Source organism: Manis javanica, chromosome 10, assembly GCF_040802235.1.
Source record: "Manis javanica isolate MJ-LG chromosome 10, MJ_LKY, whole genome shotgun sequence".
In the NCBI taxonomy this organism is placed as follows: domain Eukaryota; kingdom Metazoa; phylum Chordata; class Mammalia; order Pholidota; family Manidae; genus Manis; species Manis javanica.
This window is the reverse complement of record NC_133165.1, coordinates 809,267-826,993: the sequence shown is the minus strand read 5'-3', so window position 1 is coordinate 826,993 and position 17,727 is coordinate 809,267. Positions and strand designations below refer to the sequence as shown.

General features: G+C 60.0%; 1 protein-coding gene and 1 long non-coding RNA gene across 4 annotated transcripts; both read right to left on the bottom strand.

Annotated features, from left to right (window-relative positions):
- Positions 1–2,278: 2,278 nt before the first annotated feature.
- LOC108402890 (serine protease 29-like) lies at positions 2,279–6,602 on the bottom strand. 2 transcript variants are annotated; one of them, XM_037005623.2, is made up of 7 exons: positions 6,448–6,602; positions 4,327–4,417; positions 4,175–4,235; positions 3,828–4,008; positions 3,399–3,661; positions 2,744–2,907; positions 2,279–2,673 (listed from the first exon to the last, which is right to left on the bottom strand). In XM_037005623.2, the coding sequence occupies exons 1-7, from the start codon at positions 6,600–6,602 to the stop codon at positions 2,509–2,511; spliced, it is 1,080 nt and encodes a 359-aa protein (XP_036861518.2). In that variant the 3' UTR covers positions 2,279–2,508. The 2 variants fall into 2 exon arrangements, with proteins under 2 accessions (XP_036861518.2, XP_073070514.1); XM_073214413.1 differs by lacking the exons at positions 4,327–4,417; positions 6,448–6,602 and adding an exon at positions 4,640–4,912.
- A 5,958-nt stretch (positions 6,603–12,560) lies between these two features.
- LOC108402893 (uncharacterized) lies at positions 12,561–16,608 on the bottom strand. 2 transcript variants are annotated; one of them, XR_012121705.1, is made up of 4 exons: positions 15,113–16,608; positions 14,649–14,717; positions 13,826–14,527; positions 12,561–12,978 (listed from the first exon to the last, which is right to left on the bottom strand). It is a non-coding gene; the product is annotated as an uncharacterized lncRNA (long non-coding RNA). The 2 variants fall into 2 exon arrangements; XR_001854556.3 differs by having other exon boundaries at positions 12,561–14,527.
- Between the last annotated feature and the right edge of the window lie 1,119 nt (positions 16,609–17,727).

Here is a 17,727-nt window from a genome sequence, read left to right as displayed (position 1 = left end):
CCCCCTCTGCCAGGGAGTGACCCCAGGCCCCCCCAGGGCTGGGAAACTCCTGCATCTGGTCAGTGTCTGGGATCCCCTGGCAGGTGGTAGCCCTCCCCCGCTGCCCCCCTGGGGGTTCCAGATTCCTGAGGCTTGGGCTCCCTTAGGAGGCTCCCAGCCCACTGTCGCCTCCTCCTTCGCACCCAGGGAAGAGGGCCCCATCCCTCCCAGGCCAGCACCCCACTCAGCACAGAGCCGCCCGAGGAGGCAAAATCCACACCGGCTGTGGGCCCTCACCCCAGGACACTGTTTGGGGGGATTGGGGCCAGAACCCCAGGCCTTGCCCTCATGCATGTGCCCAGTTCCCAGGGAAGAGCAGGTGTGGAGAAGGAGCAGGGTGGTTCCGGGAGCCCCCAACCCTCCAAGCAGTGTCCCTGTTGACTCTGGCAAGGCCCAAGACACCAGAACCTCTCTTATCTTGCAGGCCCCTCTGCCAGTCACACCCCTGCCCGCCTTAGCCCAGTGGCCTGCCAGCTTCCCATAAATGCCACGTTCCTGGCAGAGCTTGCCACTGGTGGAAGGTGTGGTCTTGTGGGGTCGGTGCATGCTTAAAGCAGGGGCTGGGGGATCCGTGCTGGGCAGGAGCAGAAAGCCCCCAGTGCCCAGGCAAAGAGAAGTGTGTCGCTTTAGACCAGCTCCTGCAGGGCTCCCTGAGCCAGGCCCAGGCTGTGCCCAGAGCTGGGCCTTGCTGGGCCATCTGGCCAGGGCCTTGCTGGGCTGCCCTTTCAGTGCAGCAAACGTGTGCCAGGGACTCTGTTTTATTGTAGTAAAATACGCATCACATGCATTTACTGTTGTAACCATCAGAAATACACAATTCCGCATCATATTCACAAAGCCGTGCGGCCTCCATGGCCACCTCACTCCAGAGTTTGTTCATGTTCTCTGAAATGGAGCCCGTGCCCACGAACAGGCACTTGGACGTGAGCGTGTAGGGATGTGTAAAGAGCTCAATTTTATGTGGCTTAAAAAGCGCAGACATCTGGGAAGTTACAAGGGACCGACTGAACCCCCACCACACCCTGCAGCTGGGTACCAGCTGCCACGTCCCCAGGGCCTCTGCTATAACTGAGGATGTGCCAGTGCATACCTGCACCTTCATCTTTGCACATTTGTGGCCAACCTGGCAAATCAACACAGTCAACCTCTAGGAAGTTCCTGTCCTGGGGGAGCCGCCAGGCACAGTCAGGTGTCACCCACTGTGGACACAGCGCACACCTCTTCTCACCTCCTGGCGGCAGTAAGAGGCAGCTGGCCCCAGGCAGGCCACCCCTGGGGTCCACATGCCCACCCTCTAGTCTTGTCTCAGACAGGGTGTCTGCACGGCCCGCTCGCCAACCGAGGGAGAAATCCAGCCATGCCTGCTCTCACCTGTGCAGCACACACTCATTGGTCCATTCATGCAAAAAACCTTCCCGGCTCTGCCTGATGCCTAGACCCATGAAGACCACAGACACGCAGGACAACGGCAGGCCTCACGGGGCTCAGGCCAGTAGTCACTCTGGACTGTAGGCAAGGCTTTGCGGGGGGTGATCTGTCCCCAGGGCTGCCCCGTCCCGCCCCTGTGCCCCCGCGAGGACCACGTCTGCTGGTGCTGGGGGCTCATCCAGGGCAGCCGTGGTGACTGTTCAGGGGCAGCCCAGGAAAACGCACCCACGTGCAGCCTCTTCTTGCCCGTCTGGAGTCCCCTCCCACCCTCACCCCTATGCACCCCAGGGCCGAGCATCACTTCCATTGAAACACCCTGTCTCCTCTCTCCAGCTCCGGCCCCACACCCAGCTGCCTGAGGGACATTTTTCCTCAATGATGCCCAGGCATCTAGAACTCGTGACCAACCAGAGGAGGTGCCCTGCGAGGGCCGGCAAAGGCTCTCGCCTGCAAGGTACCCAGGTGAGCAGACATCCCCCTAGAGGATCAGACACGTTTCATCATACCCAGATGGATAGAGGGGTGGATGGATGGATAAATGAATGGTTGGAGGCCCAGATGGATGGGTGGGGGATGGAAGGGTGGGTGGATCTAATCCTGGGACTCGGGTGAATTCCCTTCGGAATCATCCCCAGTATCATATGGTGAACTTCAGTGCAGGGGCAGAGTGAGAGGCCGTGGCCCCCGTCAGAGCTGATGCTGAGACCCTCACACTCCCCTTCTGAGCCCAGAATGGCCTCTGACTTCAGGGCATAGGGACACATGCCCCTGCAAAGCCTCAGCGCCCATCCCATAAAGAGTCACACCCCGGTCTTGTTAATGGCACACAAGCTCTTTACTCAGACAGACACGGCCCAGCAAGGTGCTCCCGGGGCCCCAGGCCCTCACCCCCACCCTTCCCCGGCATCTTCCTGCCTCGGCCCCCAGGGCCTGGGGTGTTCAGGCTGTGCAGGCCAGAGGAGGAGGTGAAGCTCCAGCTGGGGGCAGCAGGTGTGGGGAGGGGGAGGGCTGCTCCTGGCTGACCCCTGAGCCCGCAGGGGGTCACAGACCCGTCTGGATTTGCCGCCTGATCCAGGGTACGTAGGTCGGGACGCGGGCATAGACCCCAGGGAAGCCAGACTGGGCACAGCTGTTGCCCCAGCTCACCACTCCCACCAACTGCCAGGCCCCTTTCACCCTGCAGACCAGGGGGCCACCGGAGTCGCCCTGCGAAAGGAGGGGCGAATGAGCAGCGGGGCCAGCAGGGGCGGGGGCTTGGGGGGCGGGGGGCACTCACATAGCAGGAGTCCCGGCCCTCGCTGCCCGCACACAGCATGTCGTCCTGAATGATCTTCCTGTCATAGAGGTGCCACAGGGAGTTGGAGTACAGCTGGTCGCAGAGGGCATTGTCCACCAGCTGCACGCTCACCTGCTGCAGGCGGTACGGCGGGGGCAGAGACTCTGCAGGGAAGAGACGGGCTCTGGCAGCCTGCAAACCCCACCGTCTTGGCCCACAGGCCAGGCCCTGGGCACCGCGACCGAGGGTGGCCTCCCCCATGCCCATCGGCAGCAAGGCCACAGGGCCCCAGGGTGCAGGGGGTCCCAGCCGCCCCTCCATTCCTGAGTCTCTGCGACTGATCCTGCGTTTTGTGGGAAGGACCAGAGAGAGAAGGAGGCCCTGAGTCTGTCTTCCAGCAAAGTGTCTTCTAAGCTGGGAAAAATAAGCGGGACCATTTCCTGGGAGGACCGAGCTCTGAGCCTGGTCCTGCATCAGCAGGTCACGGAGCCACCCCACCTTGTGGCCGAATCTCCCAAGGGGAGCACCCGGGCCGCTGGAGGGGCAAACCAGAGGCGCCCCCTGTGCCACCCAGCCCCTTCTCCTCCTCCCTGGGCCCCAAGGCTGCCCACCCACAGGCCTCCCCACCCTGAGTCCCCCCGCCGGCCCAGCATACCGTGCATACTGACGCTGCCCCAGCCTGTCACCCAGCACTGGCCCTCGGTGACCTCAGGAGAAGCTGACGACAGCCTGATGGGCTTCATGTTCGCGGTTCTGTCCACCGACTCTGCCAGCTGGAACAGGGCCACGTCCGCACCCAGTTCAGGGTGCACATAGTCAGGGTGGACGATGATGAGGCTCACGTTCAACAGCACCTGGTCCCCGTAGAGGTACACGTCCCCCGCGTGGACCCGGTAGGTCGACGGGTCAGCGTCCTTCCTGGGGCCGGAAAGAAGCTGCAGGGCTTCATCCTTGAGGGCAGCACCCCCAGACATGTGGGGAGGGGCTTGGTATTTGGGGCAGAATCCCACCCTGAGCCCAGGCCCCCACGCCTTCTGCTTCATCCTCATGCTTTGCCCCAAGCCGGGCGGCAGCCAGGACTCACCGGAAGATGCAGTGGGCGGCAGTCAGCACCCACTGCGGGTGGATGAGGGAGCCCCCACAGATGTGCGTCCACGAGGCCCAGCGATAGTTGTATTGCCTCAGGCTGACCTGCCACGGCCACTTCCCCTGGGGGGCGTTGTCGCCGCCCACGATGCCCACCAGCTCATTCTCTGGGAGGGGTGCTGGGCAAGCAAGGTGGGGGCTCAGGCAGACCGGGCCCCGGCCCCTGGAGCTCAGCCCTGCTGCCCGCACTCAGGCCTCCTCCGGGCAGAAGGAGCTGGCCCAGGACAGGTGGACAGTCACGAGGCCCCCCAGGGAAGGGAGGGCTGGCCTGGAGTCAGAACTCACCTGGGGTCCCAGCAACGGCATCCCCCAGCAAAAAGAGGGTCAGGAATGGCAGCTTCAGCATCTGTGGGGGGAAGGGGTGCTGGGGCTCAGGCCCTGGGCCCAGGGCTGGAGAGGCCAGGCTGCCCGCAGGCCCGGGAGGGGCAGGGCCTTACCGTGCCAGGACTCCCGTGCTCTGCTCTGGGGGCCTCCAGAGCCCCTTTATCCTTCGCCCACAGGAAGTGGGCGGGCAGCTCTGGCAGCCCTCTGCGGGGGAGGGGAGGGCAGTTCGGGGTCGGTGGGCCCGGTGGTGGCTGCCCATGCAGGAGCCACCCCGCCCTCCCCCGATGAGTCGGAGGCTCCTGTGCACAGCCCTCCCCATGCCCTGTCACACAGAACAGCTGGCCTCTTCCTGACTGGAGCCCCCGGGGCCTCCACACCCCACCCTGGGGGCCTCTTCCCACTTCTCGAGAGCAAACCGTGCCTCACCTTCCCCGTGGGTGACCAGGGAGGCAATTCCTGAGCCCTGCTCACAGGCTCCCTGTCCCCAAGCTCAAGCTCAGAACAGCCTTGCTGGGCATTGGTGACAATGACTGGGCAGGAGTGGCTCAGGGCCACCAGCCTCAGGGACCCAGGAGGCGCCTCGGGAGGTGGCAGGCCTGGACCTGGAGCCGCGTCCCACGGGGACAAAGCCAGCCCAGGGAACCCAATGCAGGCCTGGGGGAGAAGCCAGCACCCCGAGAACATAGCAGGATGGGGAGCCAGAGTGGGCAGACACCTTGGGACCCGGGAACGGGGCTCTGAGCACTGCACCCCAACCTGAGGCAGGCCAGGGTGCCCAGGCATGGCTGAACTCAAGACTCATCTGAGAAAACTTGGCTCCAGCCTCTGAGAGGAGAGGGAGCCCATGGCTGGCTGAGGAGATGGCTGTCAGGAGAGGCCCGGCCGCTTCCAGACCTGGGGTGGTGGGGAGGTGCCCCCTCCCACCCTCCCACCTCCGCCTGGTGCCCCAGCCCAGACCGACACCACAGGGCACCAGCAAGTGCCGGCTACGAGACACACACTCGGTGTCCTGCTTTCCATGCAGGCCGTGGGTGCTGGGGTCCCTTATCTAGAAGGGATGCACCTCAGATGGTTGCTTCCTGATGGCCCTTGTGTCCGCTGTTAAGCAATGGGGCCCGGAGACAGGATACGCGGCTGCCTTGACAGGCTCAGCGACAGGATGAGGCGGACGTGGTCCCACACGTGGCACCCCTGCTGCTGTGCTGGGCTGGCCCCCAGGGAGACGAGGGCCACACATGGCGGGAGGACCGGGTCCCAAGGCCATGGAGATGCTGCCAGTTACAAGCAGCTGTTTTGCGAGGAGCTTAAAACCCACTGTGACGTGACTTTAAAACCCACACAACTTTCTCTTCCTCCAACTTGAAAATAGTTTTCTTTAATTATGAAAATAATATAAAAGACTCAGGCTACCAGAAAACAAAAATTAGAATGTAGAAATCCCCCACAATCTCCTGCCAGCAGTAACCCCTGAGGCCACCGGCGCATACGCATGTGTCCACAGGACCACCCAGCCATGCCCTGCAAGCTCCAGCCCCCACCACGGCCGACCTGCGAAGAAACACAGCATCTTTAACGGCGCGCGCATCCAAATGGGCGGGCTTAGGGTTTATTCCCCAGTTCCCCGTCAGACAGACGGACGCGCAGTCTCCAGCTATTCGCTGCGACAGTGGTCGGGGATGAGCCCTCCTGCCTGCACAGGGGCCCCACGCGATCATCAGTGGGCCCATCAGATGGCGGCCCGCATGAGGATCCATCCATGGGACAGCGGTGGGGGGCCACGCAGGCTGCACCCTGGTGCCCCCCACGACAGGACGCCCCGTGTCCACGCGTGAGCAGCAGCTGTTTCTGGTCCTCCCCGTCTGTCAGTCCCGCCTTTCTGTGCAGCGTTCTGGAAACTCCCCCTGGTTCCTGCTCCTCAAAACCCTCGGCCCCCCTTCTTCCCCGGGTCTCAGGATCAGCCCGCAAACCTCCGTGAAGACCTCAGTGGGCCACCGAAACGGGGCTTGATTTGTGGGTCCCCTGGGGGGTTCCTCCCCTCTAAGCGGGCCTTCCCTCATCCAGGAACACGGCGCCTTCTCTCCGTTTCCCCGGGGCCACCCCTCACAACCTTCCCTACTCGGGACTCCTGCACGGACGCCCACCTCTCCCAGGGGCGCCGCGAGCTGGTGGCTGCGCCTCAGCGACCTCTCCTCCTGGTGGGGGGTCGGAGCCTGCGCCCTGCTGATCCCGCTCACCCGCTGGCCGCCGGCGAAACCACCGCCCGTGGGCACGCAGGCTTCTGTCTCCTGCTCTCTGGGTCAGTCGGGCTCCTGCTGGCAGGCCGGACCGCGCTGGCAGGCGACGCGGAAGGGACGTCATCCTTCGAGCCCCGCATCGTGCGCTGTCGCATCCCCAAGCTGGTGGCTGCTGGCTGGTTTTATGTGGCCCGTTTCACAAAGCAGGGACGAGGAGAAGGCTCAGAACGTGTGGCAGCAGGAGAGGGGACGAGGGCCCGAGCAGCACACTTGGTGTCCCCGGCCATCCTCGGCTGCGCCTCCCTGGGGACGAGCCGAGCGGGGCGCGGGGCGGGGGGCGGAATCATGGGGGAGGGTCTCACCCAGGGCCCACCTGAGTCCTCCTGAGGATGCCCCTGAGCCAGCTGGACTCACCAACATTCCCCCTTGGTGACAGGGTGCCCTGCGGGTGTGACAGGATAGGGGATGGTGGCCCCGGGGTGGGGGACAGTCTCCAATCACCTCGTCCCCCCTCCTCCCCAAGTCCAAGCGCAAGCTTCCTCCTTTCCCAGCACCCCAGAAACCCAAACAAGAGCTGTGCGTACCAGCCCTGCACCCCCCGCCCACCTCCAAGACCACCCTGACCACCAGCCTGTCTGCCCACTTTAATGAAACAGAGGCAGCTGGCACAGCATCCCAGCCCCGTCGGGGTCTCCTCCCGGCCTTCCGCTCCTGGGGCCTCTGAGCCCCTTTATCCCTGGCTGGCGGGGCCCCGCTCCAGGGGCGGGGCTTCCTCGGGCCGGAGGCGGGGCACCCACGTGTGCGGAGGACACAATGCGCAGGCCTGGGCCTGGGGCTGGGGAACCCGGCGGCCAACCCCGCAGCCCCAGTCACAGGACGAACCAGGCGTGTCTTAGCTGCCGTGGCCAGTGCGGCGGGGACGGGGTGCCCAGGGTGGGGTCTGGCCCCCATGGGCCGGGAAAGGCCTGTCCAAGCCTCGACCGAGTGCAAAGCCCGGGACTAAGAGGGTCCGAGCTGGCTCTCCACCCCGGCCCCGGGCACACCTCCTCTGGGCCACCCGGCTCCCAGGACAGAGGGCAGCAGAGCCGGGAGGGCCGTGGGGCAGAGGCCCTGGGGGGCCTCCTCCCTCTTCCCGCGCTTCACCAGGGATCTGAGGTTTCTGTGGCTTGGTGGGCTACTCAGACCTAGGACAGGAGGGTCATTGTGACCCCAGGTGGGTCCCTGCCCAGCCCTGTAACCCTGGGAAGTGAGGGACGAGGGGCAGGGCCAGCATGTGGCACGGGAAGCTGTCGAGCCAGCTGACCTCCACAAGCCCCCTTGTCTGCCCTCAGCATCCCAGCTTCACCCCACGCAGGTCCCTCCCATGGGCAGCCAAGTACAGGACTGTGCCCTGGGGCTGAGGGACAGCCACGCCCCCAGGACCCTTAAGAGGGGCTTCCACAAACTCGGGCGGGGCTGGGCTCTGCCACATGGTCCTGCTGCAGACCGGGGGCTGCCTCCTTGGAGGACCCCCATCCCTCAGGGATGGACCCTGGGACCCCCACTCACGTGGATGCAGGTGCCTGGGCCTCCTCAGGGCTTTTCAGCTGAGGATCAATCTGGGAAACTACAGACTCTTTTCAAATTTTTTTTAAGTTTAATGTTTCTTTGGGTTTATTAAAAGAGTTTTCTTGAGGTACGGTTCACATTCCACACAGTTCAGCTTTGAAGAGTATGAGTCGGTGGGTTTAGGACCTTCACAGACGTCGCCACCACCAGGCAACTTCACGACATGCTCAGGACTCTAAGCCTCAGACCCGCCCAGCCTCAGACCATCAATGATCCACTTTCTGTCTCCACAGAGCTACACACTCTGGACACTTCCCGGGAGCAGGGTGGGGCCCCCATGGCCCCCGGGCCTGACCAGTGGGTCCTCTCCTTGCGCCTCCCCTTCCTGCTCTGGAGGCTGGGCCAGTCCCCTGAGAACCGGCCTCAGCAAATGCATCTGGGGACAACTGTCCTGAGAGGCCCCCACCCAGGGGTTGGCCCTGCACGTGTGGGGTGGTGGGAGCGGCCGAGCATTGAGGCTCAGAGCTGGCAAAACAGGAGGTGGGGGTGCTGGCGTCTGAGGGTCCCTGAAGGACTTACATCCTCCTGGCACCTGGTGGGGGGGTGGCTGAGAGAGACATAGGAGCTGGCGGTGCTGGACAGATGCCCCCCAGCCAAGCAGGGCGAGCTATTCCTGGGGACAAAAAAAAGGCATTGAGCCTTCAGACTTTGAATTGCACATGAGCTCCGTCTCTCAGAAGGGGCGTCTGCGGGGTGATAAGCCTTGGGGCGGGAGGGGCAGAGCTGAGGTCCCGGGAGGCCGAGGCAGTGCCACCTGACGGGGGAGGTCCATGCCATGGGTCTGATCGTCCAGGACAATGACAGAGATGCCCAAGCAGTGGGGGAATGGCTGCTGCCTGCTCCTCTTTCCCAGCACAGGGGCCTTGGAAGCCCTGACCTGAGACCACATCCACCCCCCGACCCCCACTCTGCCAGCTCGGTGCCACTGCCCTGAACCCGCCCCTGGGCCGCGGGCATTACCCAGCTTCACACAGCCCCCATGACAGCCCTCAGGGGTATGGGACAGAAGCCTGGGCCCACTTGGGACAGGGACCAGGCTCTTCTCCATGAAAGCTGGCTCATCACACGGTTCCCATGGGCCCAGGTGCTGTGGGGGGAGCAGGCAGAGACCGAGCAGGTTGTAGACAGGGATCTGGACCCCACCGACCCCCTGCCATCCCCAGCGCGCTGTCCTGAAGACCCCAGACCTCCCCGAGAGTCCCTAGAGGCACCTCCAAATGCCTTAGGCCAGTGTCCAAGGGGACAGGACACAGCAGTGCAACAGCCAGAAGATGCAGAGGTGCCCTTGGGGACCCTCTCCTCTCTGCCCGGCCTGACAATGTCAGGCAGGACCCCAGCACTCAGGCCAGCCAGTCAGCTCCCTCAGCCCTCTGCTCCCCACCCCACTTGCGTGAGCCACGTGGGCTGGGGGTACTCACGGCTCAAAGCAGTGGGCAGCGGTCAGCACCCACTGGGGGTGGATGAGGGACCCCCCACACTCATGCAGCCACCAGCAGCACCTCATGTAGTAGAGCCTCAGGCTGACCTGCCACGGGTAGCGTCTGGCGGAGACATCACAGCCTCCCACAATGCCCACCTCATGTCCTGGGCCAGGGGCTGGGGAGGCAAGTTGGGGGGCCATGAGGGACCCAGACAATGATGTTCTTGGAGCCCAGCGGCAAGCAGAGCTTCACACAAGCGGGGTCCTCACGCTCCCCCCAGGGCTTGTCCTGGGAGCCCTGGGTGAGTTCAGGACTCACCCGGTGTCATGGGCAGGGAGCTCCCCAGGCAGGGGAGGGTCAGGATCAGCAGCCACAGCATCTGGAGAGGCCTGGGGGGCAGAATGTGGCCCCTGCACTGTGGACAAGGTGCCCCTCCAGGGTGCCCATTTATGCTTCCCCACAGGAAGTGGGCACAAGGAGGGGCAGACACACAGGGACACATGTTCGGCCCTCAGGGAGCCGTCCCGTGGGAAGACTCAGGTCATGGAGGCGATTTGGGGGGGCTTGAGAAGCTGATGGGAATGGCAGTCCCTGCTTGTGTTTCAGGGTGTGACCTCAAGCAAGGCAGGTGAACTTTAAGTGGCTGCTATTCTGCTCCTAGCCTGAGGCCTGGGAATGATGGGGACCCAGGCTTCTTGGCATGGCTGGGGGGTGGGGAGGATATGTTGTCCAAGGAGGAGCCCAAGGGAGAGGAAACAGGGTCCTCAGGCCACAGGGAACCCTCTGGAGACCCTCTGGAGACCTGTGCACTGCTGGCCAGCTGCCCCCAGGCCACCTGCCCTGCTCAGTGTGTCAAGAAGAGGCTCCGTGATGGGAGGGGGGCATCACCCAACACTGTCTCGGCTCAGCCCCAGGCTGCAGCATCAGGGGGATGCCAGGAGGCCCCCCAGCCCAGCAGGGGCAGGAACCCCCATCCAAGTGCAGGGCAGGAGAGCCTGGTCTCTTCTGCTCCCCTGGGCCCAGCTGCCTGGCCTCCCAGAACTACAAGAGGCACGGAAGGGGCCTTGGGCCTCAGGCGCCCAGGGGCACCTGTCCCAGCCGCAGTGGACACAGCCTAGAAAGGTTTGCCTTCCTTCCCTCAATGTGGAACAGCTTTGGCGAGCAGCCCCCACCTGTCCACTGTTTCCAGTTTGAGCCCCAGGTGTCACGTGATGATCTATGTGAAAATGTATAAAGCGCAGCCCTCAAGGCGGCCGGGGCTGGTGGCGGTCACACTGCACCTGAGCCGGCAGCCTGGCCATTGGCCCCGGCACCCTCCTGTCCTCTCTGAAAGGCTGAGGGAGGCCAGGGACACGTGGCCAGTGTACACATATGCATTCCCGCAAACACAGATGCATGCATGCACGTGCCATCGTGCACATAGTCGTAGGTGGATACTGTGTCTGTGTCTCTGCCTGGGACAGTGTCCACACCACTGTCAGACCTGCCCCCATGGAGCCCAGAGCTCTTCTGCCTGGAGGGGTGGGTGGGAGGATCCCATCAGCTCCCCACTCCTCCCAACACAGCCCAGCCCCAGGGGCTCGCTCCTGCCCGGACATCCCATCACTGGAGACTCGTGGTTCACACAAGAACGCCACCACCCTCACAGTCCCGGGATGGGGCAGGGGACTGGGGGCTCGGGGACGGTGCCGTTTGAGGCAGAAGATGAGGAAGAAGGCCCCACACACCACGGCTCTGGAAAGTACTGTCTCGTCCACCGCGGAGCCCAGGGCTCAGTGCCTGCCTTCCTCAGGACCCCGGGGCACAGGGCACAGGTGAAGCACCCTGCACTGGGGGAGCTGGATCCCCTCACCCACAGCGCGGGGCTGTCAGACCTGAGGGCACCCGTTGTTTCTGACCCCAGCGTGGCGGGGCTGTGGGGCTGTGATGCGTCTGACCCAGGCACAGCTCTGCCTGGCTTTCAGGCAGAGAAGGAACTGCAAACTTGTCCACTTCGTCCTGGACACTTCAAAGGCCTTTTGGGCCCCCAGACCTAATGGCAAATTGGGAGAGAAGTGGGGCAAATGGACGGGAATCCCGGGTCCTAGATCTGTGCCCCTGTCCCCTCACTTACCCCCACACACACTGGGGAAATAGAATTAAAAACAGAATCTTTCAACCCAGAAATCCTCTCCACCAAGGTTGCGGAGAAAGGAAAGCTTTTCATTATTGAATCAGCCTTAAACGAGAACGTGGCGCACATCACCGGTGGTCGCCCTGAGATGCCTAGACAGAAAGAGCTCTTGCCCTCTGATGGGGCCCAGTAGGCCCACCTGTTCCCACTCCAGGGGAGGGGTACTAGTCCTCCAAGCTAGGTGAGCAATAACTGGCAGATGGCCTGGCAACACCATTGGCCACGCAGTTCACACTAGAGTCACCTGGTACCTGGGGAGAAAGTGTTGGCTAATGGGCTCCACCAGAGGAAACGCAGGCCCCCCTCACTTTATGGCAGCAAGCGCTCTGTAACCTGGAGCAAAGATGCCCCCAAAGTTAGACTCCTGCCCCCCAGAAACTGGGGGCCGTGTGCTGCTCTCTCCCTTGAGCCTCACATCTCAAAGAGATGCTCCCAGGCCCTCCGAGGGCTAACATTCTACTGGTTCCAAGGTGCCCCTGCTGCCCACAGCGGAAACACGCTCCATGCGCACGTCACGGCTGCATCCCTTCCGTGCCCCAGTTTCTGTCCCGTGTGCACTTGTGCCACCCCCAGTGCTGCCCAGGGCCTGCTCCTGGCAGAGCCGAAGCTAAGGTAGCAGCCACGCCCTGAAGAGGGGCAGGGCCGGGGCTGGGGTGAGCGGGTCGGGGCATCTGTCCCCTCAGTGCTCTGAGAAGTCACGGGTCATTGGAAAGAACACGAAATAGTCGTATCAGATCATTCACCTGTGACAGTAAATGCAAAGTGACAATGAGTAGTATTTTAAATACTTATTTTTATGTATATGTATGTGTTACATATATATATATATAAAACACTAATATATAATATTTTAAAACATAATATTTAAAATGTTATTTTAAATATAATATATTTTATTTTATAATGCAATTTTTTTAAATGTAATACTTCACAGTCTCAATAATTTAGAACCAAGCAAACCTCCACTTAAGGATGAGGGTAACATAGGTATTATTCTTGGGATCCCCCCATCTCAAACCTCTGAAACAGTTTAGATAGAGCTCTCAGATAAAAGGAAAATGTTGCAAGAGATACATTCAGCAAAGGAAATTCAATAGCATGATAAAGGTTACTGTTATTTCTGAAGAATAGATAGCATCAGAGAGGTGAGAAGATACATCCACAGTAACCCAGAGTCAACAGTCTGGACAGCATCGCGTGTGGGGTGGGCAGCGCGGCGGGCGAGGCGGATAAGCATCTCATCTCGCTGGGGCTGCACCGGAAGACAGGTGAGAGAAGAAGGGGAAGGAGACGGCCAGACAGGATGGCATCAAGGTGGCAGAAAGCAGCCTGTGGAGATTGATGACTGTAATGAGAACGGAGAGTGCACTTACCAGCTAAAAGGCCAATACTGAAGGTGGATGTGAAAACACATCCAAATAGACACTGTTTACAAGAGAGAAGCGAAATTTGCAAGTTAAGAGACAGAAAAGTGTTACACGCAAATACTCTCCAAAACACAGCATGAGCCATACACTTTTTTGATAAGTCGGATTAAAAACTTACGCTCATCAAAAAACAGACTTAAGAAAATGGGAGGAGTCACAATAAGGAGAAAATATTTGCAAACGGTACAATGCTTGTATCCAGAACATAAAGAATTCTCCAAATTCCATAACGAGAACACGAAAACACAAGTAAAGACATTGTTGAAAAGATTTGAAAGTGAACCCAAGAAACCGTGCAGGTGGCAAGACAGCACATGAAAACACTGCATCGTTCATCGTCAGGAAATGTGGGTTAAAATAAATAGACATCTATTAAAACAGCATTTCGCGAGGATGACAGCCAAGGTCTAGGGAGGATGAGGTGAGGCATAAATTCACATGGGCAGGAGTGTGAAAATGATATTCACACACGATTTAGGTCCTGGCCTGAAGCATAATCTCCCAGAACCCAAGCAACACAAATGCAACCAGTACATTCAGATTAAAAACAAAAAATCAAAAAAACACTTTAAGTAAAAAAAATAATAACAGGTAAACAGTTGGAGTTTCCACGTAGTGGAAAGAGCTGAAGTACGGATGTGGGCAGCGTATGAATGAGCCTGAAATGCATTATGCTCAGCAATGAGCCCCGACCCCAGGGACGTGCATGTGACATCCCTGAAGCAGCGAGATTACAGAAGACGACATACACGTGGGCTGCCAGGGGCTGGGGCGGAGAGAGGGGTTGGCCGCAAAGGGGCCCAAGGAAGCTTCCGAGTGAAGCAGCTGTTCTCTGTCGTCACTGTGGTGGCTGTGCCCCGACTGCACACATTAGCCAAAGCTCCTAGATCTGTACACAAAAGGAGGTGAATTTCATTGAAGGTGAATTATAACTGCTTATTGTGACTCCCCCCATTTTCTTAAGTGTGTTTTTTGATGAGCATAAGTTTTTAATCCAACTTATTGGAAAGGTGTATGGCTCGTGCTGTGTTTTGGAAGCTGGTGTGTCACAGGAATTCAAGTTTGAGTGGTTATTAGAAAAGATCCTACAGAAAGATCGTGGAAACCACAACTTGTGGAAAAATAATCATTAAAAATGGGACCATAAAAAAAGAAAAAAACCTATGGGAAAAAAAAGAAAGCACCAGCCATGGATATCTTAAAGGTGAATGCTACCAAAATTTCAAGCAATTGATCAGCCCAGTTTTACTTAACTGGCACTGATGTCAATGCCAGACTAAAGTCATTGTAAGAAGGGAAACTGTAGACACCACACTGTTCCAAAGGCGTGCAGATCACATCCGCTGAGGGATACGGGCATCAAACACTGTGGCCAAGCTGGGGGTGTCACAGGAATTCAAGTCTGGGTGGTCATTAGAAAAACCATAAATGGAATTCACCCTGTGGACAGCCTGAAACAGAGAAATCATATGATCATCTCGATAAGCACACAGACAAAAATAATTCGACATCAATTCATCATGTAAAAGAATACATCTCTTCGGAAAGAGGATCAGAAGGAATTTTCTTTACCTGGTGAAGCCTGTGTATAAAAACAGAGACCTGAGATGCGACCTCAGATGGGTGACAATTAGGGGTCTCCTGTACAGAACAAAATAAGACCAGAAGGCGTGATCTCCCTTTCAGTTAATACTGTACTGGAAGTCCTGACAAGTACAATGAAAAAGAAAAAGGAAAAACAGTCTGGTGTGTTTTTACACACCATCAGCAAACGACTCGAACATCAAATGAGAGGCCAGCACCATCAGTCTCTAGGAATAAATCTGTTAAAAGAGGTACAAGAATCCTAAAGAGGGAAATTATGATACGTTATTAGGATTTTTTTCTGATTTCATTATTGGGGTAAACTACACATAACCTAACACTCACCGCCTTAACCACCGCAGGCGTCCGGCTCAGGGGCACGGCCCGCTCACATGCGTGGCCCCCCCACCCAGAGCCTGTCACCGCCCCACACTGTCCCCAGGAGCACTCACCCTCCCACCTTCTGTCCCCGCGGCTCTGCCCACAGAAGGGGAACTGCTCGGCACGTGTCCTCTGGGGTCTGTCTTGCTCACACAGCATCATGTCCCCAGGGTCCATCTGCATGGCAGCATGTGTCAGAATGTCCTTGCTGAGGACTGTTCCCGGGTGGGTGGACGCGTGTTTGCCCCTCCACCCGCCCCCGGGCGCCTGGTGTCGGGAACAGAGCTGCTCTGGACGCGTGTGTGCTTTTGGGACATATTTCTGGGGAGACCTAACTTGATTGAGAGATACACCACGGTCTTGGATAGAAGGGCGGTCAATCACGGAGACGTCACCACTCCCAAAGGGACCTATGGATCCAATGCGAACCCCAACAGGATTGTTTTCACTGACTTTGACGAGATTTTCTAACCATAGTGCAAACATGAAAGGGCAGCAACACGGGGCACTTGTGAGGAGAATGGGGAGGGAGGTGCCCTCCTGGAAAGCAGGACTGCCCCTGGCCGCACTTCCTCCCAGGCCACCCTCAGTGACGTAACCCCGGGCGGTGTCACCTCTGGTTGAGCCTCCCGGAATCGCGGCGTTGGTTCTGGGGTCGCACCAGGGCTCAGCGACATGGAACTCGTGGGTGCGTCCCCTGAGCCCCACGTTCCCCAGCTGCAGCTCAACAGCTCCTCCTGGGGAAGGCCTGTGGGGGACGCTGAGCCTCCCCGCTTCCCGCCATCAGTGCTAATCATCAGCCCTTCAGTCAATCAACAAACACGTAGGGACCCCAGCACCGTGCCAGTCGTGCAGCCATGCGAACGTGGAGTGAACGGAGGGCCCGCCTGAGACTGTGCTGGGAAACAGGCTCAACAAGGACAGCGAAGAGCTGAAGCTGAGGGACAAGTGAGGTGTGGGTGGCAGGCTTCCGCCTCAGGGACAGTGTCACCGAGGGGCTGGCACCCTGAGGCCCTGGGAAGACGGCTGCAGAGTCCCCCGTCCCTGCCTCCCGGAGCACGGCGCTCCCATCCCTCCCTCTGCCCTCCCTCCTTCTCTGGGGTCACCCACCATCTGCAGGACAGGAGGGTGCCCTGAGGGGTGGGAGGCTTGCCCCTGGACATGAGGACACCCATCTCCCCTCCAGGACCAGAGGCGCCCAATGGTACCTGATTCAACGCGGCGGGAACTGACCTGGGAAGTCCTGGGCCCTAGGGGTGGAAACAAGCTCAGGCCAGGGGCTCTGGCAGGGGGCATGTGGGAGCAGTGGGGAGGCCGACGCGCCTGGGGCCAGGGCAGAGTGCCCTGGGTGGGTGTGAGGCCCCAGAAGGCGCTGCAATGGGATCTTCCCCGACTGGGGGGCCAGCTTTACAGGATGTGAAGAGCAGGGTCGTGGGGTGGCCCAGCTCATCCAGGAGACCAGTGGGGGGGCCATCAGTCTCACAGATGCCCCCGCCCTGCCCTGGACTTGGTGTGCAAACAGCTTCATCAGACACTAGGCAGACATGGGCGTCGCCCAACCTGAACCCGGCCCCTCCCCTCACAGCCAGGGAGCCCAACCGCCCCAGGGTGGGGGGCGGTGCTGAGAGACGGTGCAGTGAAGGTGTGGGGAGACCCACCGCCCAGCACAGGACAGGCAGCGGGGCCTGAACCTTCTCTTTGCCATGCGGTCTTCAGCGCCCTCCCCTGGCCTGCTGCGCCAGGAGAGCAGAGATGGGGTGTCAGCACCCCCAGCCCTCTTTCCCCTCCACACCCCTGCAGGCCTGCTGAGCTCACTGCTTATTGCCACCAGGGTCACACCCAGACCCCAGGCCTTCCAATAAGAGGCACAGGAGGGGCCCTGGGCCAAATTCTTTAGGTGACCAGTGGTCACATTGTGGGTGTGGCCAGACACAAGCCCGTGCAGACTAGCTGAGGTCTTGGTCTCCCCAGAAGAACAACTTTTCCCAGGAGAACTCAGACCCTGAGCAGACTGGGGCTCTTCAGTGAAGCCCCTCCACACACTGGCCGACCAATAGGAAAGTGGACAAAGGGCAGTCTCAGGGGTGCTGCAGGTTGCTGGTGGGCACCCACGCGACCTGGCCAAGCAGCCCCAGCCCTCCACATCCCCGTCCGAAGCTCCCAGCTGCCCCCCACTGCCTCAGGCTGCCCCAATGGGTCCCATCCCCACTGACCCCAGCCCAGCAGGGATGTGCACTTCACTGCCCCAGTGCCCAGTGGCTCCCAGCCGACTTCGCAGATCCAGGACCCCAGTTCTCAAGGGCTTCCCAGAGTGAGTGTCACACCCTGTGTCCCAGGCTTGGGGTGGGAGCTCCAGAGCCAAGTGCCAAAGCAAGTGTGGCAGAGCCTCCACCACTGGGTGTGTCTGACCCCTGTGGAGGTCGAGGACCATTGCAGACATGACCGAGGCCGAGACTCTTAGATTGGAGTCAAGACACTCACCACTAGGCTTGGTCACCCCCTTCCAAGGACATCCCCTGAGACCCCCCAGCAGACCTCTGTCCAAGGGCAACCTGACCATTCGTCAGGCTGCCGCCCCAGCGGGTCCAGCGACACCCTCTCAGGCCGTCCTCTACCCCGGGCAGCTGTTCCCGTCCCTGACCCAAGCTGTTTGTGGACACAGTTCCCCACAAGCCATTGTGGAAGC